General features: G+C 41.4%; 1 protein-coding gene across 1 annotated transcript in view; it reads right to left on the bottom strand.

The window, feature by feature from the left end:
- The window catches only part of GRIN2B (glutamate ionotropic receptor NMDA type subunit 2B), a 397,810-nt gene that overhangs the window by 165,293 nt on the left and 208,163 nt on the right, over positions 1–24,354 (bottom strand). Inside the window, exon 5 of the mRNA XM_028533474.2 lies at positions 10,605–11,203. Within this exon, the coding sequence (XP_028389275.1) occupies positions 10,605–11,203 (599 nt within the window). The remainder of the gene's footprint in view (positions 1–10,604; positions 11,204–24,354) is intronic.

Genomic DNA, 24,354 nt, shown 5'->3' with positions numbered 1-24,354 from the left:
GCCTGACTCTCTCTAGTTAACAGAACTTTGATTTTTAACTGAGCATATTACTGCCACAGTCAAAAACTAAAATGTTTCAGCTTCCCTTGCAGCTGGCTGTGGCCATGGACTTATTTCTGACTAATTGGCTAAAAGCAAAGTGTGGGATTTCTGGGTAATTTCCTTAACAGGGAAAGTTCTTGTCTTTCTTTCTTTCTAAACTTCAATATGCTGCTTGACACTAGAGTTCAGCAGTCACCCTGGACATAGGGATAAAAGCCAGACCTTATAAACAAAAAGGAAGAAAGCTGACAGAAAGTCTGGGTCCTGGTAATCATGCAGGTACCAGGCCAGCTCTGGACAGACCACCTACATACACTTACGTATCATGTTTAAACTGGTTTACTGATACTCTATGCCATGTCTAATCCAACTGTCCACAAACTTCTTAGAAATATGTATAAAATGAGAGTAGATGAACTCGGAGTTAAACGAAACCATATTCATTTTCAGACAAAGGTTTGTGTCAGTGATTTCAATTCCAAGCCCTTTCCTGCTTTCTTTGTGGTTCTTGGTTATGTTCTAAATATACCAGGCTGTTGAGTATGTAACCTCTCCTCTTCCAAACAAGGAAGTCTGAGTGTGAACACACAGAGTTGTGGTAACTGAGTGACAAGAGTAATGACACTGTGTAGCCTGTGGATCACTCACTATTTTAAGTCATAGTCTATAACACACACATGCACACACACAGGCACATACCCGGCTTTTTTCTCTGCCTTCAATAATGAGAGAAATCTGATGTATTAAAACCTATATCTATTGTGCTATTTTTGCCTAAACAAAAGTTCCTGGATTGTTGTTCAAGGAGGGGAAAAATAGGTGTGAGTATCTGGAAATGCCACTGGGAAAATTAAAGAAAGGAAAAATGTGTGTTTTCTCCATTGATTGCAGTGAATAGAGGTCTTCACAGGTTTGTTGTAATGATTCAGTGTACGACAGACATGAAGATTCTCTGTATGAAATTGGTGACTTTTATTATCCTCATTATTAGCCATAATAATGAACAATTTGAAGTTTTTGATCATCAGGTTTTATGTATTTTGACACATATCTTCATCTGGACTCCATCTGTGATACCTTTCAAAGAATTCTCAAAAGAACCACTTAGAATGAAAATGATATTATTTTATGATATGATGATATTCACAGTATGGCTTCCATGGCTATTTCTGTTGCTTTATCACAGAAAATCTTTCCTTTAGAAAAAGAAGACATTAAGGGATTCTTAAAAGTATATAGAACCACTTGACTACTGTGTCTACCTCCTTTGCCCAAACAATAAATGTGATAGGGTTACTTAGCAACCACCCTTACAGCCATCAAGACTTTCAAAATGGGATCAGACTTTCTGAAAGGAAATATCTTGTTGAGATTTGCCACAGCTACCTCCAGACAAGGATTCTTCCCAACGTTTTCCCCCAAACTCAACTTTTTTCATGCCACCAAATTTAACATGGAAACGTGCTTTCATCCAGTTCTTTCAATACTGCTCTACTCTGTTTGACAGATGTAAATGTACATACACGAATATGTGCTGTGTGGATAAATAATACAAGTACACACAAGTATGTGTATGTGTAAGAATCCCACCTACAGTCATTTATGAACAGAGAAAGCTAAAGGCAGGAAAGCTTTAAATGAAAGCTGGTGAAAAGGAGAGAAGGGCAGCAAAAGATCAATGAACAGAACACCCTATAGGGAAAGATATAGGAAAGAAGAAAGAAAAAAAAAGCTCGGGGGCGTGGGGGGTGTGAATCAGTAATGAATGAGGAAAAGAAAAAGCCTGAGCAGCAAGGGAGGCAGGAGGCAGCCCCCGGCCGGCTGCTGCTGCTGCTGGAAGCTGGACAAGAGGGAACAGATTTCAGCAGCGGGGAGCTCTAATCTGTCAGCAGCAGTTCCTTCATGTGTGACCAGCCAGCCCCGCTTAGGGACCAGTGCCAGTCTGGGCACACCAACCCCACGAGGCCCTCCCGGAAGAGAATGCGCCACTGAGAAAAGCCTGAAAGCCCAGGAAGGTACCTCTCCCCAGCTCCTGATGCCACCCCCTTGCCAGCTTCTACGTGTGCCTCTGTCTGCAGTGCTGGTTCAGATCCCTTAGCAACCACTTCTGAAAATCAGGCCGGCTGAATGCCCTGCTTCTTCTAAATCCCTATCAACCACATCAGGTCCTGGAGATTTCTTCTAGCAGATGACCACCTATGTATCCCTGACAGGTCCATTGGAGAGGAACAAAGCGAAAGATTCAAACCATTGCTAATTTAAAATATGTGAGGTCATATATATATATAGGTGCAAAAGCCAGGAAACCATCTCTCAAGAATCTCCTGTTAAGCTGACCTTAACGGGCTGTGGTCCAGCCCTCACTCAAGCTTCCAGTCCATGTCAGTAACCATAAATGACAGCACTCCAGCTTTCTGGCAACTTGCCCCCTTTCTTATCCCCACCCAACCAGCCTTTATCCTCCAGTGGAAAGAGAGAGCAGATGGAGAAATGATCCCACTCAATTCCTAAATAACACCACCTTCAATTCCCATTAACTGTGAATTTGCACACTCGTCTGGGTAAGAACCAAGGGATCGGGAATCATGAGGATTCCTGCATGAGGATTCTTTGCAGGGCAAAGGTTAACAGGAAAGCCCTGGCTGCTTGCCAGTCTGTCTGAGGACATGGTCAAGCAGTTAAGAGATGGCATGCCCTATGAAGAGTACTTACTGCCCCTGCCGTGAGGGCACCTGGGTTCTGTGCCCACCCAACCTCTAACAGATGAGTGACCCTCTGAGATTTTGCTTTCACATTTGTAAAACCCACTCATCATTCTATTGCCTATTCTGTGAGAATCCATGTATGGAAAAGGCTGGATGAGATGAGCAGCAAGGACTCTTCCACTTCTAATGCTCTGGTTTTAATGGAGGCAGAGATTCCTTTCAAGTTTGGCTCATGTGCAGCACGGTAAGGGGCTGAAATCCAGGTCCCCCTGGCAGACCCAGGCCAGGTCCAGGCATCATCACACAGCCTAAACTTGTGGGTCCCTGGACCTCAGGTTTCTTAGAAACATATAAAATGGGGATAATGATTCTTATCTTCATTTATGCTTTTATCTAACAAATATTCATTAAGGTTCTACAATCTATCAGTCACTGTGCTGGGAACACAGAGGTTAAAAAGAGGCCTGCTGTCATGAAACTTGCATTCATCCAAGAAGAGTGGGGCAATAAAATACTTAAAACCAAAATGCATGTGGTATGTCAGACAAGAGCTACAGAGAAAATAAAGCAGGAGATGAGCATAGGAAGTGCACGGGAGGGTGGGAAGTACAAATTACCCTTTTAAATAGGTGATTAGGGAGTCCTGAGGACATGTGCCTGGCTCAGGATATTTGCAAAGATCAAATTAGATAACTAACAGTGCTGGTGTACAGTAAATACTCAGAAAGGCAAGCAATACTAGAATGAATAACTTCCTCAGACTGATGACAATGGGGCTGCTTCACAGTGTATACCTCATGACCCTCTTCTTAACCCATATCACCAACACCATCTGTTTTGTCCTTTTTGAGACAAAATTGGTTACTCAGAATGAGACCTGTCTGCTTTCCCCACTGAGAGTCATGGCTCTACTCTGATCTTGATTCTTTCCTCTTCAAGACCATCCTATTCCTACAGACAATGTACCTACCACCTGTGTCTTCTCTCCCAGCACTAGGCACCTCTTCCCACCCTTCAAAAATTGTCCTCAGTGAAACAGAATTCTTTTCCCACTCTCTCCCCCTCCTTGTCTCCTGCTCTGTCCTCCAAACTGTAAATAGTTTTTTTAAAGGAGAAAGATGAAAAGGATATACAAGAATACAGAGGAAGTGGAGGAAAAAGAAAACAGAAGAGAAAAGACACAGCAAAATGTCATGGGTAACTTTTAAATTCTACAACTCAGCCATAAAATTAAATAGCAATTAAGGAAAGAATCATGTAGGGGTCTCGGTGTTAAGTACTGAGAATGTTCTTCACAGGTTCCAATTTAAGGAAAAGAAGCAAAGATCACTTACCAAAATGGCCGTTTATATATCTGATGTGGAAAATGTGAAAGAGTGGAAGAAAACAGAAGAGTTTGAAAATCCTCGCATTCAGTCATTCTTCCATAAACAGTTAAAGCTTGCTTTGCCTGAATTACAATAAGCACTGAATACATCTTTTAGGACAGTTATTAGATTCTCTGATTATTTTCCCCAATTTATATCTCCTTCTTCAACATGAGCAGATGAAGTGTCTATATATACAAGTGTGTCCTCACATTTCATATGAAAACCTAACTTTCCTTAGATTCCAGTAGACTTTTTTAATCAGAGGAAGGGCCACTATACCTGAAAGTCTACTTATAACTACACATTCATGGAGTCTCTGGCTCTCATGTAGATAATATTGTTAACCTATAGGATATGTCTTACCATAAATCTGCCTCAGTTTGGCACACCATGAACATTTAATAACCATTGATGGATACTAACCAAGCAGCTCTTGCCCATAGCGTCTAAAAACTAATGGATTCAATTCCTCATCTATTTCTTAACCTCTCAGCACTTTCCAGGCCAAGAGAGTCAAGTGGGCATCCCATGGGAGCAATCCAGCTAATACAACTGTTCCAAGGATGCAGAGTCTGCCTCAAGGTTAAAGGAAGGCTGTGTTCATCACAGATCTTTTAATAAGCACCTGAAAACCACCTTTCTTCACATTGGTTATGCCCATCTCTCAAAAGCTAGGATAGGGGGAGGAATCTGGCCTTCTAAGATGACGACTTTAATGGGGAAGGAAGAGTTGGGATGGCTTTGTGCAAAACATACTTGTATGCTGAATAGGAAAACTGAGGAAGGACACTGGGGAAAAATAATTAGGCAACATTCGTAAGAGATTTGTTATTTTGAGATCCAGCCACTTCAAAGAGCACCTGCTTTTTATACAAGTTCAAAAAGTTGCCCTATATAAAGAGTAGGAATACTGGATCCTCAGGAGAGAAAGAGAACCTGGAGGTGAGTGGCAGATGCACCACCACCAGAGTGACAGAAACAGACCAGAGGAGCATTGAGAGCACACTGAAGAGGAAAATAATCGTTCACCGCCCCCGCCCCAGGAAGTGATCAAGGAAAGATGCAGACATGTGCCTACTAACGACGAACAATCCTCCTGCTCAGGAAAAGGAAGAAGGGCTCCAGGGGTGCCCGACCTCTTGGTGCCTCTGGGCCACACTGGAAGAAGAAGAAGAATTGTGTTGGGCCACACATTAAATATATTGCGACACATACTTACAAAATCATCTCATAATATTTTAAGTAAATTTACGATGTTGTGTTGGGCCACATTCACAACCATCCTGGGCCACATGCAGCCTGTACGCCTCGGGCTGGGCACCCTTGGTAGACAGCAGACAGCTGGCCGAATCCCTTTCTCTATACTTGCAGACCAGTTGGTACCAAAAGGTTTTCAGACTTTTCTCAGGAACTAAGAAGACCCTTCACTTAGAGATTGGTGGCATGAGAAATTCTCTCTTTCACTCAAACAAAGTCCCAGCTGGAGCAAAACTCTTTCAGCATGTCTTAGGCTGAGACATGTATAGGGCAACAATTTTCAACCAGAGCACACCACAGGAATTTTTTAAACACTCAATACCTAACTATTTGGTCAGGGTGCTGACCTCTTTTCCTGTAAACTCTCAAAGTAAAAAATGACCACAAAAAAAAACACAATAGCCATCCAATGTGAATGAATCAAGATTATGCTTGTTTTTTGTTAGACTGGCAAAAAATACATTTTTTGGTGTGCCACAGAATTTTAGTAACCAGTTTATTTGTGCCATGAGGTGAAAAAGGTTGATAATCGCTGATACAGGGCACTACAGTACATTTACTAATAATGCATAAATGCAAGCTACAGAATTCCCACAGAAAATTAATTCTTATTAGTTGACAAAGCAGGGGTGTCATATTTAACAAAACAATACAAGAGTCCTGTTAAATTTGAATTTCAGGTAAACAACAAATTGCCTTTTAGTATTAGCATGTCCCATGTGATATTTAGGACAGATGTTGAAAAAACAATCTGTTGACATTGAAATTGAACAGAGTTTCGGTATTTTTCTTGCAAGACCAGTAAAAATCCTCACAGAGCAGTCTAAAGGCTATTTATTGTATCTGGAGATAGTATCCGAGTCTATAGCTGAACGAGCTTCAAGGAGCTGAGAAGTAACAGTAAGGAATTTGGACGGACAGATGATAAGTAACATTTATTTAATAATGAACTAAAACAGATTATGCTTAAAGATCTGCTCTGAGAATGCTTATATGTCATTTAAAAAAAAAACTTCCTTCAGTAACAAGTGACACTTCAAATATAAGTCTCTTTTCAGCATGCAGGGATATCACATAATTTTCTGTCCCTGTTCCCTAAAACTAGACTTATAAACTTGCCTCACATGAAAAGAAAGCCACTGTCAGGTATAAATGAGAGCTTTATGTCTCCTTATAGTGCTTCTGGGGAGGACAGGACCTGTTCACATTACTGGGTTTTCAAGAGATAAGAGGAGAACCCTTTCCTAACTACGGGTTCCTGGTGACTTCCTAGGGCTGGGTCACTCCCAGGTACCTCCTGTGAGGGACCTTCCTCCCACTGGCGTCACATGGAGGTGAGGGCAGCCGGCCAACAGAGGGCCATCCTCATGAAACAACGAACTATTTGCAACAATTTTATTTTACAAAGATTTCCTGCTGTGGCTGAAGTGTGGCTGCTTGGTTTGTTATTTAAAAGAGTGACCCTAGTGAGACCTAGTGACGAGGAAGAGTCTGATTTCAGAGCAGGATAAGTGGGAGGAACTCAGACTGAGTGTGCCTAATTGAATTCCACTGATGATCTTGAGTGTTGTGCCTGGTGATAACAGCTCAGACTTGGAGGATGGCTCCTTCTTGTCCCTGTTAGTCAACCCCAATCTTTTCTGGCTCCTGAGAGAAAAACATATTAACATATTTCCAGGACAGGCCAGGGATTGGATTCAAGAGCCATGAGAGGCTGCATTTGGGTGGAGAGGAAGGAAAAGACAGTGGAGATGCAAGGCGGGTGCAGGCATGCGGACAGGGAGATGGCCAAGAGCAGAGGTCCTGCAGAGTAGATACAGAGTTCTAGAGAAATGGAACTGGGGCAGAAGAGAAAGTTCATAGAGGAAAGGTCTTAGTGGAGAAGCACGCTGATAAGTCCGAAGGCAGGCAGTTTCCACACAGTGTACTTGAGAAATCAAGTGAAGGTAAACTTTTTGTCTCAGCTCTGCACTTGGTATTTGAGGGATTTATGAATCATCTGCCCTGAGTAATCCTTATTCCTTTTAAGGCTACTATGCCTGAGAAGACGCAACTGGGTATCTGTGGCTGTCTGACAACAACCTCTAAGAAAGGGGTAGAGAGGACCTAAGAGGACTACCTTCCAGAGTGGCTGTAGGAGGTGGTGACAAAGGTTAAAAACAACTGTGGTTTTAAAGACATAGTGGTTAGAGGCCAAGCTTGAGAAAGAACATTTATATTCCAATGTAAAGTAAGCCAAATGGGAAATAATAATATCTGAAGGTCCTTGTTTACTCAGAGAGAATTTTAAGATAAAAACAGGCATTCCTGGACCATATTTATGGGCTTTAAGGTAACACCCACTTGATTTCCTTGTGTCGTTTAGCAAATGTTTCAGTCTCAATAGTCCTTCACTGTTAGCATTTTTAAAAATGAACACACATTAGATAAAATGATCTGAGTCAGATTTGAATTAAACACTAAAAACAGTGGGAGAAAACATGAATGTACAGAACAGAATAAATAGCAAGTTTTTGAAGAAAATCTCTATTATCTTGCAAAGAGGAGCAGAACAAGAGCTCCCGTAGAACAGGTAAGCACTGGGCAGCTCAGCATCTCAGAGCACGCCACTCATTCACTCCGAGCATTTTCTCTGGGACTCGCTGTGCTAGGAGTGGGGGACGTAGAAATGAGTAGGACAGAAAGGCTACTGCTTTCACAGAACTTACCAGGAAGAAAGATAATAAAGCATGCCATTACAATAGGCAGATTACAGGATGATGTTGGCCCAGGGCGCAGAAAAGCCTTCCCAGGGGGAGTGATGGCAAAGGTGAAAGCTGAAGAATGAAGAGTTTGAGACAGGTAAAAGAGCATCTGCATTTGTGTATTGGCGGGAAGGGGCATCTGGGGAGTAAACCCAAGGCAGAGGAAAGAGCTGAGTGTGAAGGAGAATGTGGTATTCTCAAAGAACTCAAGTAAGTTCAGCATTGCAGGAATACAGTGTTTAAGGCAGAGAGTAGCATGAGACAATTTTGGAGAGACAGGAGGGCCCATGCTGTGGAAGACTTTGTAAACCATATTAAGGAGATGGGACTTTTTATAGGGGCAATAAAGAGGCCCTGAATGGTATTGAGTAGGAGAGTGATGACATCACATTTCACTTTAGATCACTCCGGCTGCAATGTAAATTGAAAAGAAGCCGAACTAGGAGCCAGAAGATATTTAAGAGGCCCTGCAGCAATGCAAGTAAGAAGAGATGAAGTAGAATATGGTACAGAGATGAAAATAAGTGAAAGCACTCCACAGGAAATCCACAGAAAATGGCATGGTTGGCTATTAGGTGGCAGGGTTATAGAATCAAGGACACTGAAACGTTTTATTTTAGGCAACTGCATAATAGAATGTATGCTTTATGGGTAGTGCAGATTTTGCAAGAAGAGGTGGGGGGAGAGAGCAGGCCAGCTTTGCCTATCGTATGTTCTGAAGAGACGTATCTAGTTATAGTTAGAGATACAGACTTGAGGCTCAAGTGAGAAATTGCAGCCAGAGATATCAATTTGGGGGAATTTATGGATGTTATTAATTGCATTCTTGGTAATGGATAAGAAAAGAAGAGAGTCTAAGACAGAGCCCTGAGATGTGCTAATATTTAAGAGATGTGTAAAGGAAGAAGAGCATGTCAAGGAGCCTGAGACAGAATCACCAGAGGGAGGAAGAAAACCAAGACAGTCATACCAAACAAGCAGTGATAACTAGGGATGGCAGAAAGAGCAAAGTTCAAGGTGGGAGAATATTAGAATTGGCTCACAGACACAGCTCCACTAATACTGGTTTTACTTATTTAATTGTTGACGCTATTACAGATGTCCCTCATTTCCACCCTCTGCCCCCTCCACCCAGCTCCCCCACCCCTGGCCTTCATCCTGTTGTTGTCGGTGTCCATGGGCTATTACTACTAGTTTTAGTTCCAACTCTGAATTTAGGAGCTTAGCTGAGAGGCCACAGTCCAGCTCCCTTCCAGAAGTTAAACGAGTATAACTAGGTACACGTTCAATCTCCACTAAATGTAAGTCAGTCTCCCCAGGGTGAACTTTCTAATATTTTATTCTTAAGCTGGATGATGGGTACCTGAGTATGTATTAAGTTTTTCTAAATACCTTTCTATGTGTCCGATGTTGATAAATTTAAAATGGATGCCTAAAACATATTGTTGAGTAAAAGAAAGTCAGGTTATTAAACAACATGTATACATTTCCATTTATGTACAATTATAGGCTTATATCCACATAGGTATACACACACAGGGAAATGTCTAAAGATATTCACTAATTCTTTCAATAATGATTTTCTCTCATTAGTCAGATTTAAGGTCATTTTTACTTTCTTTTTTGTGCTCTTCCATGTAGTTTGAATTTTTACAATGTGCACATGTAGCAGTTTTGTACAAATAATTAAACCATAAAAGCATCCCACAGAATGTCCTGCCCCACACAGTCACATAATCACCCTTTGAGGACTTGCTATAGTTATGGCTGGTTTCGGAGGTGAGGTCAGGGAAGCAGAACTCCACCCTTACCATCTTACTGAATAAATCAGACAAGAGCAATCATAAAAGCTGCCTCCACCACAGCCTTCTCGCTCTTAAAGGCAGACAGAGGAGAAGCAAAGGAGAGAATAACCAATGGAAGAATCCTCTTCATGTGCCTAGAGACTCAGGCAACCTGTTCTTCATTCTCTCCCAGTACAGTGGCAGTCCAAAGATACCAGTAAGTGGGCTGACCCTCCCTCATTTCTGTGTCTATCCTGTCTTTCAGATTGATCAAGTACATGGTGGCCAGAGAAGGTTCAATTCCAAATGGACCTTTTACTGGCAGTGTGACTTGGACAATTTACACCTACAAGCCACATTCTCTTGTATTATAAAACAGGAACAGTTTTTAAAACACGCCTACTAGAGTTGTTGCTTTGAGGATTAAATGAGGTAAAAATGCAACACACTTAGGGTAACACCTAACAGACGAAAGTGATCAATAAGCAGGAGCCATTTTGTATTTCTTAGAACAAGAACACAGCCACAGCAAGCTTTGGGTCCGAAACACTCACACCATCATGAACAACCACCATCCCAGGGGCCAGCCTTCAACTTGTGACATCTTGAACTGCGTTTCCCACAGTTTCTGAGTGTCCAACCCTAGTACTGGCAGCTGAACTCTGACCTCCACCAACAGTGTGCCCTCTGTGCCATACTCACCTATTTAACATATTGGACTGGTAGATTCTCTTCTCGTGGGTGTTGTAACAACTGCTCTTGGGCTCAGGGATGAAGCTGTGTTCAGACAGCATGTCAGAAGCAGCGGTGGTGATTATGGCAATTCCATCCCTCACTCTGGCAGGGAGGCCATAGTCCCATTCATCATAGGACACAGAGATGAGCCCAGTGGGGAACTCCGAGGGCACCGTGTCTGTGTCCCCGGCCACCAGACTAGGCACAATCCATGTGTAGCCACAACCAGTCAGTCCTACTGAGTTAGCCACTTCAAAGATGTAGGTGGCCTCTTCCTTGGTACAATAAAGAAGAATGATGGGGCTTTGGAGTTTCTTGAGCTGATTCTGGATCTTAGAATCGCCATCATCCAGGGACATGTCCAGCAGGAGGACTTCCTCTAACTCCCAGCCCACGAAGCTATTCTCAATGGTGCTGCGAATCTTGTTTACAAAGTCCTGATAGCCAGGAAAGTAGGTGGTGACAATAGAAAAGATGTACCAGTCATACTCTTCCATGATGTTGAGCATTACGGAAGCTTGCTGTTCAATTGATGGGCCAAACTGGAAGAACATGGAGGATTCATCCTAGAATAGTAAAAATGTAAAAAGAGAGAGAGAAAGAGAGAGAAATCAAACCAATGACAGTAAGGGAAAATGTGAAACAACTGAATAGAAATGTTTGTCCATTATTTACTTTTCAAATAATGCTTCTAAAATGGGATATATTTAAGTTGCAAACATTGGTAATACCTTTCTTCCTAAAACTACCTCCTAGACTCCAGAAAAATTCAACATAGGTCTAGATTCTCCTTGTCTTAAATCTTTGGGGCTACTGCCAGGCACAGCTTCCTAAAATCAAATATGCTAATATCTCTACAGTAAAACATATGAAAAGTTCCATAAAGTGGGGTAAAGACTCCAAATGGCCTCATGTCAGTTCAGGTCAGATTTTACTGTCAGATGAATCATACAAACACACATGCATGTGCACACACACAGTCTTGCCATTTCTCAAGCCTTTTGGCCTCTCAGTTGTGGATGTATATGACTCAGTCAGGGCGAATAATTCAAAATGCCATCAATCTACTCTGATAATGAGATATGCAAGTTAGAGTAAGGCTCAAACAGCATATCTAAGCCAAGAGTTAGAATGACTTGTATTCACACTCATATGAGATTAAGCTTCATTTTAGAGCAATACATAAAAGATTATTCTTTCTCTTACGTATGTAATGCCACAGGTCTCGATCTGACCTATGTAGCACACACACAACCCTCTGTCAGTTCTGAGCATCTCGGTTTCTTCCCTCTTTTTGAGGAAGGAGCCATTTTAAACTTCTCCCGTCTGGAGCTATATTGCTGTGGCTGTCAGGAGATGCCAAGCCCTGCATTTTACCTCCACCTTACAGCTCAAGCAATCTGAAGCCACAAAATAAAGACCCTTCAGTCTTGTTCTTCTCTCTTGGTCCATTCTCCCCTAGCTTCCCCCTGGGCAGTGGCCCTATAGTTTTTCTGAGGGTTCATCTCCATTTTATAACAGTCCAGGCTAACAAAACTGAAATTTTGTCTAAGGGGCAGCAGTTCTTTTTTATCTCCCAGACTAGAGCTTTAAAGTCCAGTTACAAGTGACCAGGCCTTTAAACAAATTATACATTTATTTCTTAGTTTGTGAGCATATTGTTGTACAGCTTGAGAGATTGCTGAGTATTTTGGCAGCACCCACTATTGAAAAAAAATGCAGGTTAGAAAATATCCAGTCAGTGTCCAAAAACACTGGTTCGGCAATGAAAGCTGCCAGCCCCTCGGCTTTGCCAGAGCCGTTGTTGCTTTGTGTGGCTTGAACTTTTCACATTTCCCACAGGCTATCCAGAATGAAACAGTAGATGCTGAGTCATTTTGGGGGTGACTCTTTTTACTATGGGTAAAATGATGCTTATCATAGATTCCCCCCTGGCTTAAACATACAGTCAAAGCGGACCATGTAATTCAGCATCATGTAATTTGGACATGTAGAGAGGATGGGGCACCAAGAATGGGTGGGTGGGAATAATCTGGAATAAAATAATGATTTCGTGTGTGTCCATTCCAAACTGCAGCCCATTCGTGCCCCTGATTTTCTCCCGCTGCAATAAAGTACCGCCCTTCCAGTGAAGCTGGCCTTGTCCTTAGGTTAGGATATAGCGGGAATCCAAAGCAGCAATGCTTAGTTATTCCAAGACTTGTCAGGGGCCCACAGAAAACCACACAACAGGAGAGGAAGGCCAATAACAAACGACCCTCCCAGAGTGGCTATCACTTTAAATAAACAGCCATTTGTTTTTCTCCTTGTACTTCCAGCTCAAGGGAATTTGGGGGATTCTCAAAGGAGACACATTATCACTTGAGTTTTCACAAGCTCAGTAGATATAAAAAGGGACAAAGGCTCCCAAATATGCCTTAGAATGTTCAGGCTTAGGATGAAAGGGATTCCAATGATAAACAAAGACTACCCATTCTATGACATAAATTAACATCTTATCACAAGGATGTTCAAATACACGGGGAGAGATAGCCTTGAGAGTAAACCCACAGAGGTCCATAGTAAATGGGCCTGCGCTAGTAAGATTGAATTTAACAGGAAACCAATCTATTATATACCAACCTGACCCTCTCCTCTCTTAGTCTCCTGTTAAAACTCTCTCACAATTCTAAATGAGCTCCTAAAGAAAATGCCAGCTACTATGTGAAGAAAGCCAAATATGGGGAAAGGAAGAAAAAAATGGCTCCCTATCACCCCTACCATGTCCTAATCTTACTTTTACTTCTATCATCCCCTGTAAACATCCTCTTCTTTTACTCCTCTGCTCCCATCAATGCCTAGTTCTACCATTTTTTCTTGACAATTTTCACTTGATAAGAATGCCTTATATGACAATCTTATCTGTGGCATTAAGAGGAAATTAATGAAGCCAAACAGAAATCAAGAGACAATTATAGCTTAAGCAATGTTTCCCAGTATAACAAGTGGTCCGGTGTTGTTAATTTAGTTGATATACCAATCTGGTATACAGTAATCAGGAATGGGACAGCTCTTTTTCAACAAAGCTTTGGACTTACTATTACTTGCAAGTAGTGACAGGCTTTGTGAATTAGGGCCACAGCCACAAATCAAAGATCAATCTTTTCTTTTAAGGTTTTATTTATTTATTTTTAGAGAGGGGAGGGAGGGAAAAAGAGAGAGAGAGAAACATCAACGTGCGGTTGCTGGGGGCCATGGCCTGCAACCCAGGTATTTGCCCTGACTGGGAATCAAACCTGCAACACTTTGGTTTGCAGCCTGAGCTCAATCCACTGAGCTACACCAGCCAGGGCTTCAAAGATCAATCTTCATATGTGCATGGAATAGAAAGGACTGGTGGCCACACATCCACCTTTGTGGGCACCTAGCATGCATTGTGATCACCATGAGAACTGTCATATTCTAGGATGAAGGATGGGATAGAATTCAGTTTACTTCCTTCCTTACATTGCTATCTCCTAATATCATTACAAAATGGTGGTGTGTGGGGGTCCTTGGAGCAGTCTCCTCCTCTTTGTAAAGATCCCAGTCGAATCTATTGCATGAATGTACTTCTTAACTTGCCTTGAGAGTATCTTTAAAGCATTCCTATGTAAAGGGCCACTGAGATGAACAATTGGCACAGGAAAGGTGCAACTGTACATTAGACCTCATTAGTCTAGAACCATTATCTTGAACCCTCATCACTTTGCTGTTCATGGTGTTTGGTTACTAATAAGAAGAAACAAACAAAACAAAACCCAGATACTTTTTCATTGTATTATCTGTCTCAGAAAATAACTGCCAAAAAATTAGCAGCAGTACATGATGTTCTTCTTCCGCATCACCAGATCCCCTACAGACCCACTTCAGAAATAAATGATTGGCTACTCCAGCTGCTGAGAACAACCTGGCATTAGGTTTCAGCCATCGGCCCACTTTGGGGATTGCATCAGCTGAAAAGAACCACCTTGCCCAAAGTCATGCCCTCTGGCTGGAGTAAACTGGCCCAATGACTGGTTGGCAAGGAATTAAAGGCCTGGTCCTTGCTCTGGCTCTGGACCACTCTGAAGGGTCAGTCTATCTTCAGAACTCCCAGCAGGGTTGGCTGACCTTCCATTTAAAAGCATCACACCTCCACTTCTCCTTCTGCCCACTCCTGCCCAATCTCCCCTTCCCTTTCTTGATCTCAAAAGCACTCCCTAAGCTCAAGAGCACTCCCTACTAAACCGTCTGTATACCAACCTCGGTCTCAGAGTCTGCTTCCCAGGGAACCCAGCCTGAGACTGTTCATTTCACTTTTATTCAACATGGAAAGAGATGACTTAAAAGAGCCATAATATCTATTTTCAAATATTGAAATGACCTATATGGTAGAGAGGTAAGTCTTTAACCATTAACACCAGAGGAGAAAACTGGGACTGATGAATAGAAATATCAGAAGGCATTGTTTGGCTCAATATAAGAAATGGATTTGTAACAATTATAGCTATTTGAAATGGAATTGGCCTCATAATGTAGTAAGCTCTCTGTAGCTATGAGCAATCAAACAAAAGCTGGATTACCACCTGAGAAAGAGATTCTCCCCAGCACCCTGTCTGGAAAATGTCATATTCATCTTTAAGATGAACACGTCAACTTTCTATGCATATCGTCTTCTCTAACTTCCCCAAGTTAGTCTTCTCTCCCTTGTGCTTTCACAATATTTTGCGTGTGCCTCTATCATAACATTTATCACACAGGAAGCATATACACCTGCTTCCTCCCACTAAAAATATATGTTTCTAAAGAGCAAGAATTGTGCCTTATGCATCTCTGGATCCCAAGATAGCACATGAAAAAAAATTGTTTTTGTTGTATTAGTATTACAATGAAGATTCTTTTATTAGGTGGGAGATTAACTGAAATGACCTTGATAGCTTCATCTAGTTCCAAAGTTCTATGCTGATGGTACATATCTACTTCATAAAAATAAAATACATTGAATAGCTATATAGTAACTGCGCTTGTATAAAATGTGAGGGGATCTTCCTTGGAGACAGCTAGCAAGGCAGAAAATGCTACTGGCCGCTCCTTTACTCTCTTTGCAGCAAATTCCTTCAAAGCATCATCTGTACTCACTTTTTCCAATTCCTATTTTCCCATTCTCTCTTACACTAACCTCAACCAGACTTCCAACCCCACTAGTCTACTAAAACACCTCTTGTGGAAGGAAATGTGCCTGATATCGCCAACTCCAGCATCCACCTGTGGCCATCCTTACCTATAAGCAGCATTTGACATGGCTGATCAAGCACTCACTTCTAGATAAGCTTTCTTCCCTTGGCTTCCATGGCTTCACATTTCTTGACTTTCCTCCTATCTTACTGGCTGCTGTTACTGTCTCCGTTGCCGGTTGCTCCTCTTCCTTCAGAGCTTTTGAAGCTGGAGTGCCCCAGGGTCAATCCTTGGTCCTCATATCATTTCTATCAACATCCACCACCTCAGAGATCTCATCCAGTCTTCTGATTTAAATCCTTTTTATATGCCAACCACTTTCATACTTCTTTCTCCAAAATTTCAGATTTCTGTATCAAGTCACCTCTTCTACAATACATGTGCACTCAGATCTGTTTAGAAATATCTCCAACATTTCCAAAACTGAACTTGGCCTTTCCCATTGCAGTTAAAGGCATCTCTACCCCTCCAGTCCCAACGCCTCTCTTTCTCTGGAACCCTATATCCAATCAATCAGCCTTGACTGCTGACCTTTAGAATGTATCCAGAATACAACCTTTTTCACCAACTCTGTTTGAGACACCACCATGCTTTACCCAATCACTACAAGAACCTCCTAACTAGCCTCCTTGCATCTGCCTCAGCCCCCTACAGTCTATGCTCAACAAAGAAGCAGGATGATCCTTTTAAAACTTAAATCATCAGATGTTATTCCCTTGCCCTAATCAGTGCCCAGTTCACTAAAAAGAAAAGCCAACGCCCGGATTTGGACCCCCACTGGCCCACAGAGCCCGTGTCTTCCTACTCTCCCTCTCATTTTGCTCCATGCACTCTGACCTCTCTTGAACATATTCCTGCTACGGACCTTTATTCTAGCAATTTTCTCCCTTTGAAACACTCTTGCTCCAGTTATTGAGGTATTCTCAGGGCCAACACAAGCACCTGTTTCAAATCTTTGCTAAAATCTCACCTTCTCAACAAAGCCCAAGCCTGACCCTGCAATGGAATACTAACACCTGCCTGACCCACCTTAACCTGTTCCATGTTTTCTTGTTGCCATGGCATTTATCACCATCTAAAAGGCTACATGATTACTTATTTGATGTATTCATTATGAACATACTGCTTCTTTTCAACTAGAGTCTAAACACCATGAGGGCAGGGATCATTATTTGTTTGTTCATTACTATAATTGAGCACCCAGAATGGAGCCTGGCCCACAATGGACTCACAGTAGATATTTGTTGAATTAAATAATGTGGTAATTGATGTTGCAACCAGATAATCCTCAAATCTAATTTATCTTTGTTGGCTATCTAAATGAGATCTTATTTTTCTACCATCATAAAGTCTTGCACATTATTCAATTAGTACTTTATAACATCACAGGAATTATAGTCCTGCTAGAAGAACATTAATGCAATTTTAGATTAAATAAGTCTGGTTTTCCTTCTAGTCTCTCCTCCTAGTATACAAGAAAAGAAAATTCTTCTAATCTCAGTTAGAGACAAATCTGTGTGTCTAATACAACACTAGAACTGCTAAGCTTTTGCCGAAAACTTTCTCCACTACATGAGATTTAGAAGGCAAGTGTGGAAATGATGGGATGAGAGGACAAGGTTACCCTGGCTGCCCTAAAAAAAGTCCTGGGTATTTATTCTTTACTTCTTCCCCTATGAACACAGAGTAGAAGCAGAATATGGGAGACAAAAATCTCTTTCCCAAAAGAAGGGTAGGATTTTCCCTCCCTACTTAATTCTAGGAGACTCCCTTTTTGGTGACTATAAATTCTGATTCCACACTATCATTTTTTTCAGGTGACTGAGGATGGTGTTAGCTACTTAGGCTAGTTTTGAATCGTGTCTGAGTTTTGTGAGCAATGCTTTACAAGGTTGTGAAAATGCCCAATGTTCTCCAGCCTCGTCATTAATCAGAAATATCATGACTGAAACACTCAATGGAAGCTTAATGTTGGAGAATCATGATCTTTCCCTGCCTGTTAAATGCCAGACCTATTCTTTTTAAAACCCTTAAAAACAAAGGAGAACACTCTGGGTTTTTAAAACCCATGAACAGAAATTCAAGCAGACTGGGCTAGTTTAAGAGCCATTCTGGATGACTAAACAACTCCTGGCAGAAGCCAGCATTCCTTTTCATAGTTTGTTCTTTCAAATTTTGCTTTCCCCTTGAATTTTGCCCCATTTTCCTCCCTGACTGAGTCTCCCTTTTGGATGTGCTTCAATCACCAACTTTAAGCCACAGCTGAGAAACAAACTAAAGGTACTCACTTTGAGAGTGCCTACAAGGCTCTTCCTATTCTGGGTCTCAGAGACAATTTTATAGCAAGAAGAAAGCTTATAAGCAGCAGATAGGCCAATAAAAGAGGGAGAATACAAAGGCAGATCCCTTCTCACTGAGATACCCAAATGAATTATAGAGTTAAAGTCGGCAATCAAAGGGCCTAGAGAATACCAAGAGAACTTCTGGAGGGTGTTTGTGCTCTTCTGTAAGGTATCAGGACTGCCAAAATCCTAACAAGGCTATTTCATTTCATCTTAAATTAAATGGCCTGCTCCATTATGCATATCAAAACAACTCTCAAATGGATTGGCTTGTATTTTCATTAAGAGGCTCTTTTCTATAAAAGAGCAAGCTGTCAAGTTCAGCAGCAATCAAGTTCTGTGATGGAATAAATGTACTTTTAAATAAACACAAAGAAAGAAGGTAGGGGAATAGAACAATTTGAAAAAATAAAATGAAGAGAGAATTATAGTGTAAAAATGAAGCTAACAGTATTAATTGGGCCGTAGGATTATCACTATTATATAAAATTATTCAGACAACTTTACAAAGTGAAATGTGTTCAACACCAATATAGATCTGGGCATTTTCTGGGATAAAAAGAAAGCCATCATAAAACTAAAATGTAGAACCTAGGAAAAACAAGACCTTTTCCACTATGTGTGAAATACTAAACCCAAAACTGCTTGTGCCATCAAAAATTTTCCATTTAACTAGAGCCAAAAGAGTAGAGTTTACAGAACTGCAATAATCATTCAAGAACAGGGTTAAGTACAAGCCTGTGAAGGTGCCTGATGTACTAGCAGCTTTTTCCAGAGTATAGATGTTGATATTTGTCTCAAATAAATTAACATTCCCATCTCTCCATATGTATTTGAACCGAACATTGTGTTCATATACCAATGAGAATGGAGAAGTGAGGAGGTGCCCGGGAGAGGTGAAGGGCAGGAAAGGCATTTTGTGTCTGACCGAGCTGTGAGTGCTAGTACCTCATTCGCTGCTAAAAATAACAAGAACACTGTTTCTAGATATTGGTTCATACACATGGGTCTCTGGGAAACAAAGATCTCTTTTTCCCTCTGCCCCTGCTCCATAAGAAAGATGAAGCATCACTGACTTTACAATTTGGATCTATCATGCTCATTTGGCACAGGTTGATAAGCCATTGCCTCCAGTGGCAAAAATAAGTTTCCTGGGAAAGTTTTTCCTCATCAAACATCCAAGAGTAGGTCTTCCTAAGTCCCTGAATTGGACAACTGATCACTGCTTCCTCACAGAGAGCAAAGTATGGCTGTTCACAACCAATGCAGCTTTGAATTTATTCACATCGCCCAAACCAATTTTGGTCTGCCATCTAAAAAGAGGCAACACATTTTAAAGGGCTCCAGAAATGAAAATAAAATAGCATATAGGCAGATTATACACACACACATGCACACACATGCACGCGCGCACACACACACATATCTTCAATAGTTTGTTAGTACCTGCCTGCCTTGGCCTTACTCAATTGTAGGACTTAAAACTAGCATGCTTTCCAATTTTTAAGCTAGGACCAGCCAGGACTCACCAACAGCATCCAAAGCTGTCTGGGCTACTCTAAGCCCAGTGTTTGGTATATCTGATGTGAGCCTGGCTAGGTGCAAACATGCCCACCCAGAGCCCTTCCCTTCAACCAGCCTCACCATGTGTCCAATCCAAAGGTCTAAATTTCTTCTCCATGTCTTCAGTTTCATTCCATCTCTATTGGATGAAGAGCCCTACTCAGAACTTACTATTTTGCACAGTCCCTGACAAACTGCTAATACCCTTAATGCTGGACTCTGCTCCCTATATCTGCAGATGCCAGCTGCAGTTTGACACCCTTTCCTGCCCTGAACTGTGAGATAATTAGCACATAACCAGTGCCAACGGGGTTATGGTGCTTTCTCTACTATTACATCAAACCCCCGCATATCCTATCTCTCTGAATCACACCAAGTACCTTATTTGGTCTGAAATTGGTTTCTCACAGTGTGCTGGCCCCTACCCCATGACAGGAAGCTTCATGGCAAGGTTAAGTCCAGTCCTTTCCAATCTTTTGACTCTCTCTAGATTCACTGTTTGGATACCAGTATGCCTGGCCTCAGTAGAGTAAAAATGGTGTCCAGTATTTGACTGGTTGCATCTAAATTTATTTGATATTTTCTTTGTTCATTTCATACTGAAAATGGCTCCCCCTTTTCAGAATTATTGAATTGTTACTTTTGCTATGCCCCATTTATGACTGCTTGTTATCTGCACTAAAAATGAATCTTTAAGAGTTCAGACTTCACAACAACTTTTCCTCTTTTTTCTTTCCCTGACTATCTGAGGTCATGGGTATATGAAGTCTCATTGAGAGTACAACATAATCTACTAGAACTTATACCCAGCTCCTAACCTGAGACAGTGAGAAGCACACTAAAACCATTTTTCTTGTCACACAATTTTGACCACATGCCTAGGGAACGGCATATTCTTTATCCACACGAAGAAGGAACAGTTGGTTTAGAGGGTACAGAATACTGGGGATCAAGCTTTTATCACAGTCAAAGGTCACTCTCGCTGGCCTGGTCTGTCCCCTCTGACTGAGCAGTAGCAACCCTGCCAACACGCCTGGGAACCATCTTGTCACTGCTGTCATCAGCACTGCAGCTCCGACTGAGGCTTCTTCCTTCTTGCCTCCTTTTCCCCACAGTCCTAGTCCCACCAGTAAAGACCCCATTGGAATGTCCTGACTGGCCTATACCTTTGACCCAGCCAGGGTTCCTGTTCTCCCCTCTGGGGCCTTAGGGAGCTGAAATGCCTCTCATTCCAGGAGAGACATCAATATCTCAATTAATGCTGTCAAAATCTCAACTCGACTGGAAGACGGCGAGGCAGGCATGAACCACAGCATTATTCAAAGGAGATATCAAAGTTGGCAAAACCATTCCTACAAATAAGAACTTGATCAGTAAAGGGATGGCTCATTTATTCATTCTTCTTTTGAGGTTTCTTTACACAGTATTTGTTTTTAAACTACATTCAGTGGTCTCCAATATTTCTATAGTTCACAGAAATTCACTTCAACACTTTCCCTCTGATCAAAGCATGCAAGCAGAAAAGAGCTCTTTAAAAGAAAATGCCAATTGGCATTTCCAAACAGAAAGAAGCTCAGAGCTTATCCTTTTGCCCATCCTCATCAGACTCCCTGAGACAAAGCTATGTTACAATCAGACGTAGCATTTACTAATCTCTAATCTGGATCTTTCACAGCAGGGCCTCTGCCTATAGATGAATCATCTCAGACAAGTATGAGTCCTAGACACAGCCTCATTATCTTTAACTGGTAGTAAAAACTCACCTGAAGCTACCAGACTCACATTAGCTGGCTGTGAATTCTGATCTGTGCCAACAAAACAAAATGGGAGCATCCTTATGGCTCAGAGAGCCACGGCTCAGCAATGACATTCTGATGTTAATTTGTTACTGCTCAAAAGTGATAATATGTTGATCTTGTATAAGACCATTTAAACTGTTAGATAATGCCAGCTCAAGATCTCAAAGAACAGACATTAACTAGCGTGTCTGGAGATAACACTAGTCCAGTTCAGAACAGGACCACCATGAAACCAGTATAGGGGAATGTGAGGTGGAACCAGAATGCTTTCCAAGTCCTCAAGGAAAAGTCCCCTCTTTTCCTCAGTTACATAAACCAATGAGACCAGCAACCTTGACTTCCAGAACTCCTCCCCTATGTGTATCTTGATTCCACTATGCTGCAGGTTAAGCCCTTTGGCCCTTGAGCTGTCCTTGATGAAAGGCACATAATAGGCCCTCAAAAATGATATGGAACTAAACCAAACTGATGTCAAGATGGGCAATGATTTGTCATAATCTAGTGTGAAACAACCCTTCCCCTTTATTTCTCATTTAGGATGGTTCTTATTCAAATATTGAATTGCTTACGGTATACCAGGTGCTGTACATGCATATGTCAATTGATCCTCATATCCCTGTGAAGTAAACCCTATCACTCTCTCTATTTCACCAACAGAGAAATGAGCTCTAGAGAACTAACTCACCTGAGCTCACTGCTGGTTTGAGAATCTAGCTAGGTCCGACTTCAGAGTACAAACACTCGACCACTGTACCACATATCCTCAAGCCTCCTTTAGTCATCGCTACAGTTCCCACCTGTACCTCCTGTTTTACCTGCGACCCAGAGAGTGATCGCAGTCATCTAGTAAAAGTCAAAGCCATGCCCAGGAGTACAGAGATGGCTTTCATGAGTTCCTTAAGCTTTACTCCTATGCATCCATTCACTAGCACACTGGTGCTGTTAACTAGTGATGGACTTGGTACACGTTGTTACCATAAAGTATTCTTCTATTCTGGTCATACAACCAATTCTTTATGATTCTATTGTTTGCTAGTCAATCAAATATTTATTAAATGCCTATCAGGTGCTATGGGAGGTAGAGATGAAGTGTAAGTCATCATCCTCATCCTCGGGATGAGCTAATTGGAAAATAAGATCAAACTATACAAAATAATTGATGACTCTTCTAAGTTAAATGATAATATAAGGCTGAGAATATGTGTCATAGAAATGATGAGAATGAAGGTCAGTATGGCCGGGCAGCTGTACCTTTGGAGCTGATTTCCACTCATCTCTTTCTTTGCTAGTTTTCCTACCAGCTCTACGCAGAAAGCAAATGAAGCATCCATGCACTTCACTCCAACTACCAGACTGTGGATAGAAATGTAAGTAACATTGGCTTTGAACTCAGCTTTATATTTGTCCACAGGTGGGCGATGAGCCTCTGATGCCCAATATCTCAGGCATTCCACAGTCTAAATGAATTACATATAAATTTTTCTCCTTTATCTACCCAGTCTTTCAGTTTCATCTCAAAAGATTAGATTAGTAGGACAGGACTGTTCTTTATGAAGCCAGGCATCCCAGTTGAAAAACCTCCTTCTCTTCAAGTGATTGCAACTTGATTTTGTTAAGATTTCTTTTCCATGTTCCTTCAGAAAAGCTAGGGGAATGATAATTCCTAATTGTTCCCTTCTCTCAATGTATTTGATTTCTTTACACCAGTTTGTTCCCTTTGGCCCTCCAACAGTTTTTAATAATTGGTCAGGAGATCAATCAATCATTTTAGTGCTCCCTGTATAAAGATGACCTAGGATTGCAATACAAATCCAAGCAACTCACAAAAGTAGCCTGATGCCAAGTTTTCTTCAGTTCAATTTGTTAGTCCCTATGCCCCATTTATTTAAAAACATACAGATGACTACTTAGATGCTATCAGTTATTATCAAAATGCCTCCATGTCTATAAAAGAAACATAATGTTCTTTCTTTTTTATTTTCTTACTGATAAATCAAGGGTAAACTTTAAGATTTGCTTTCATTCTTGGCCCCACAAAATTAAATGAGTATGCATTAGCAATGGAATCCCTGCCTATTAACAGTTTCTCACTTTTACACACACACACACACACACACACACACACACACTCTGAACCAGAGATGCCTCAGGCATAAATGGGACAGGACACAATGTCCTTGTCTGTATGCTGATGCCTCTGTTGGTTACATATATAACAATTTATTAACAAAGTTACTAGAAAGAAACAGCTTAGTTTGTGCGTTATGCTTCACACAAAAAGGAAGAATGTCTTGGCCTGTAAAGGAAATATCTTCTTGTATTCATAATTCTGAGTTCCCCAGTGGAGCAAAGATTATCCAAATTACCCAGAGCCCAGAAAAGACCTCCTACCACGGAGGTCCATCATATCAGTCTCATTGTTACAGTTGCCTCTTACTATTCAAATCTTTGGTGACAAAGGGCAAGTTCATCTCTCCTTAATTCTCTCAACTTCTTCATTCTTTTCTCCTGTGGGGTGGAATAACTTTCAAATGTCTCTCCTCATTTCTCTTGCATAAAGGCCAAGATTCCCCTGTTTTGGCCATGGTGAAAATCTTCAGATACCTAATTGGCTTTACTTATTAAATGTGTTCAGAAGGTTTCCCTGTTGTTCAGTGAATGATTTCCAAAGGCAGAATCAGTTAAGCTTCCTCCTTTGACACACCTAGTAACCATATCCATTGTGCCCGATTTTTCCTTTAGATTAACCTCTCCCGCGCACAGGCCCAGCTCCTCAGC

The sequence above is a fragment of the Phyllostomus discolor genome, chromosome 2, assembly GCF_004126475.2.
Source record: "Phyllostomus discolor isolate MPI-MPIP mPhyDis1 chromosome 2, mPhyDis1.pri.v3, whole genome shotgun sequence".
Lineage (NCBI taxonomy): Eukaryota > Metazoa > Chordata > Mammalia > Chiroptera > Phyllostomidae > Phyllostomus > Phyllostomus discolor.
This window is presented reverse-complemented; position numbering and strand designations above follow the sequence as displayed.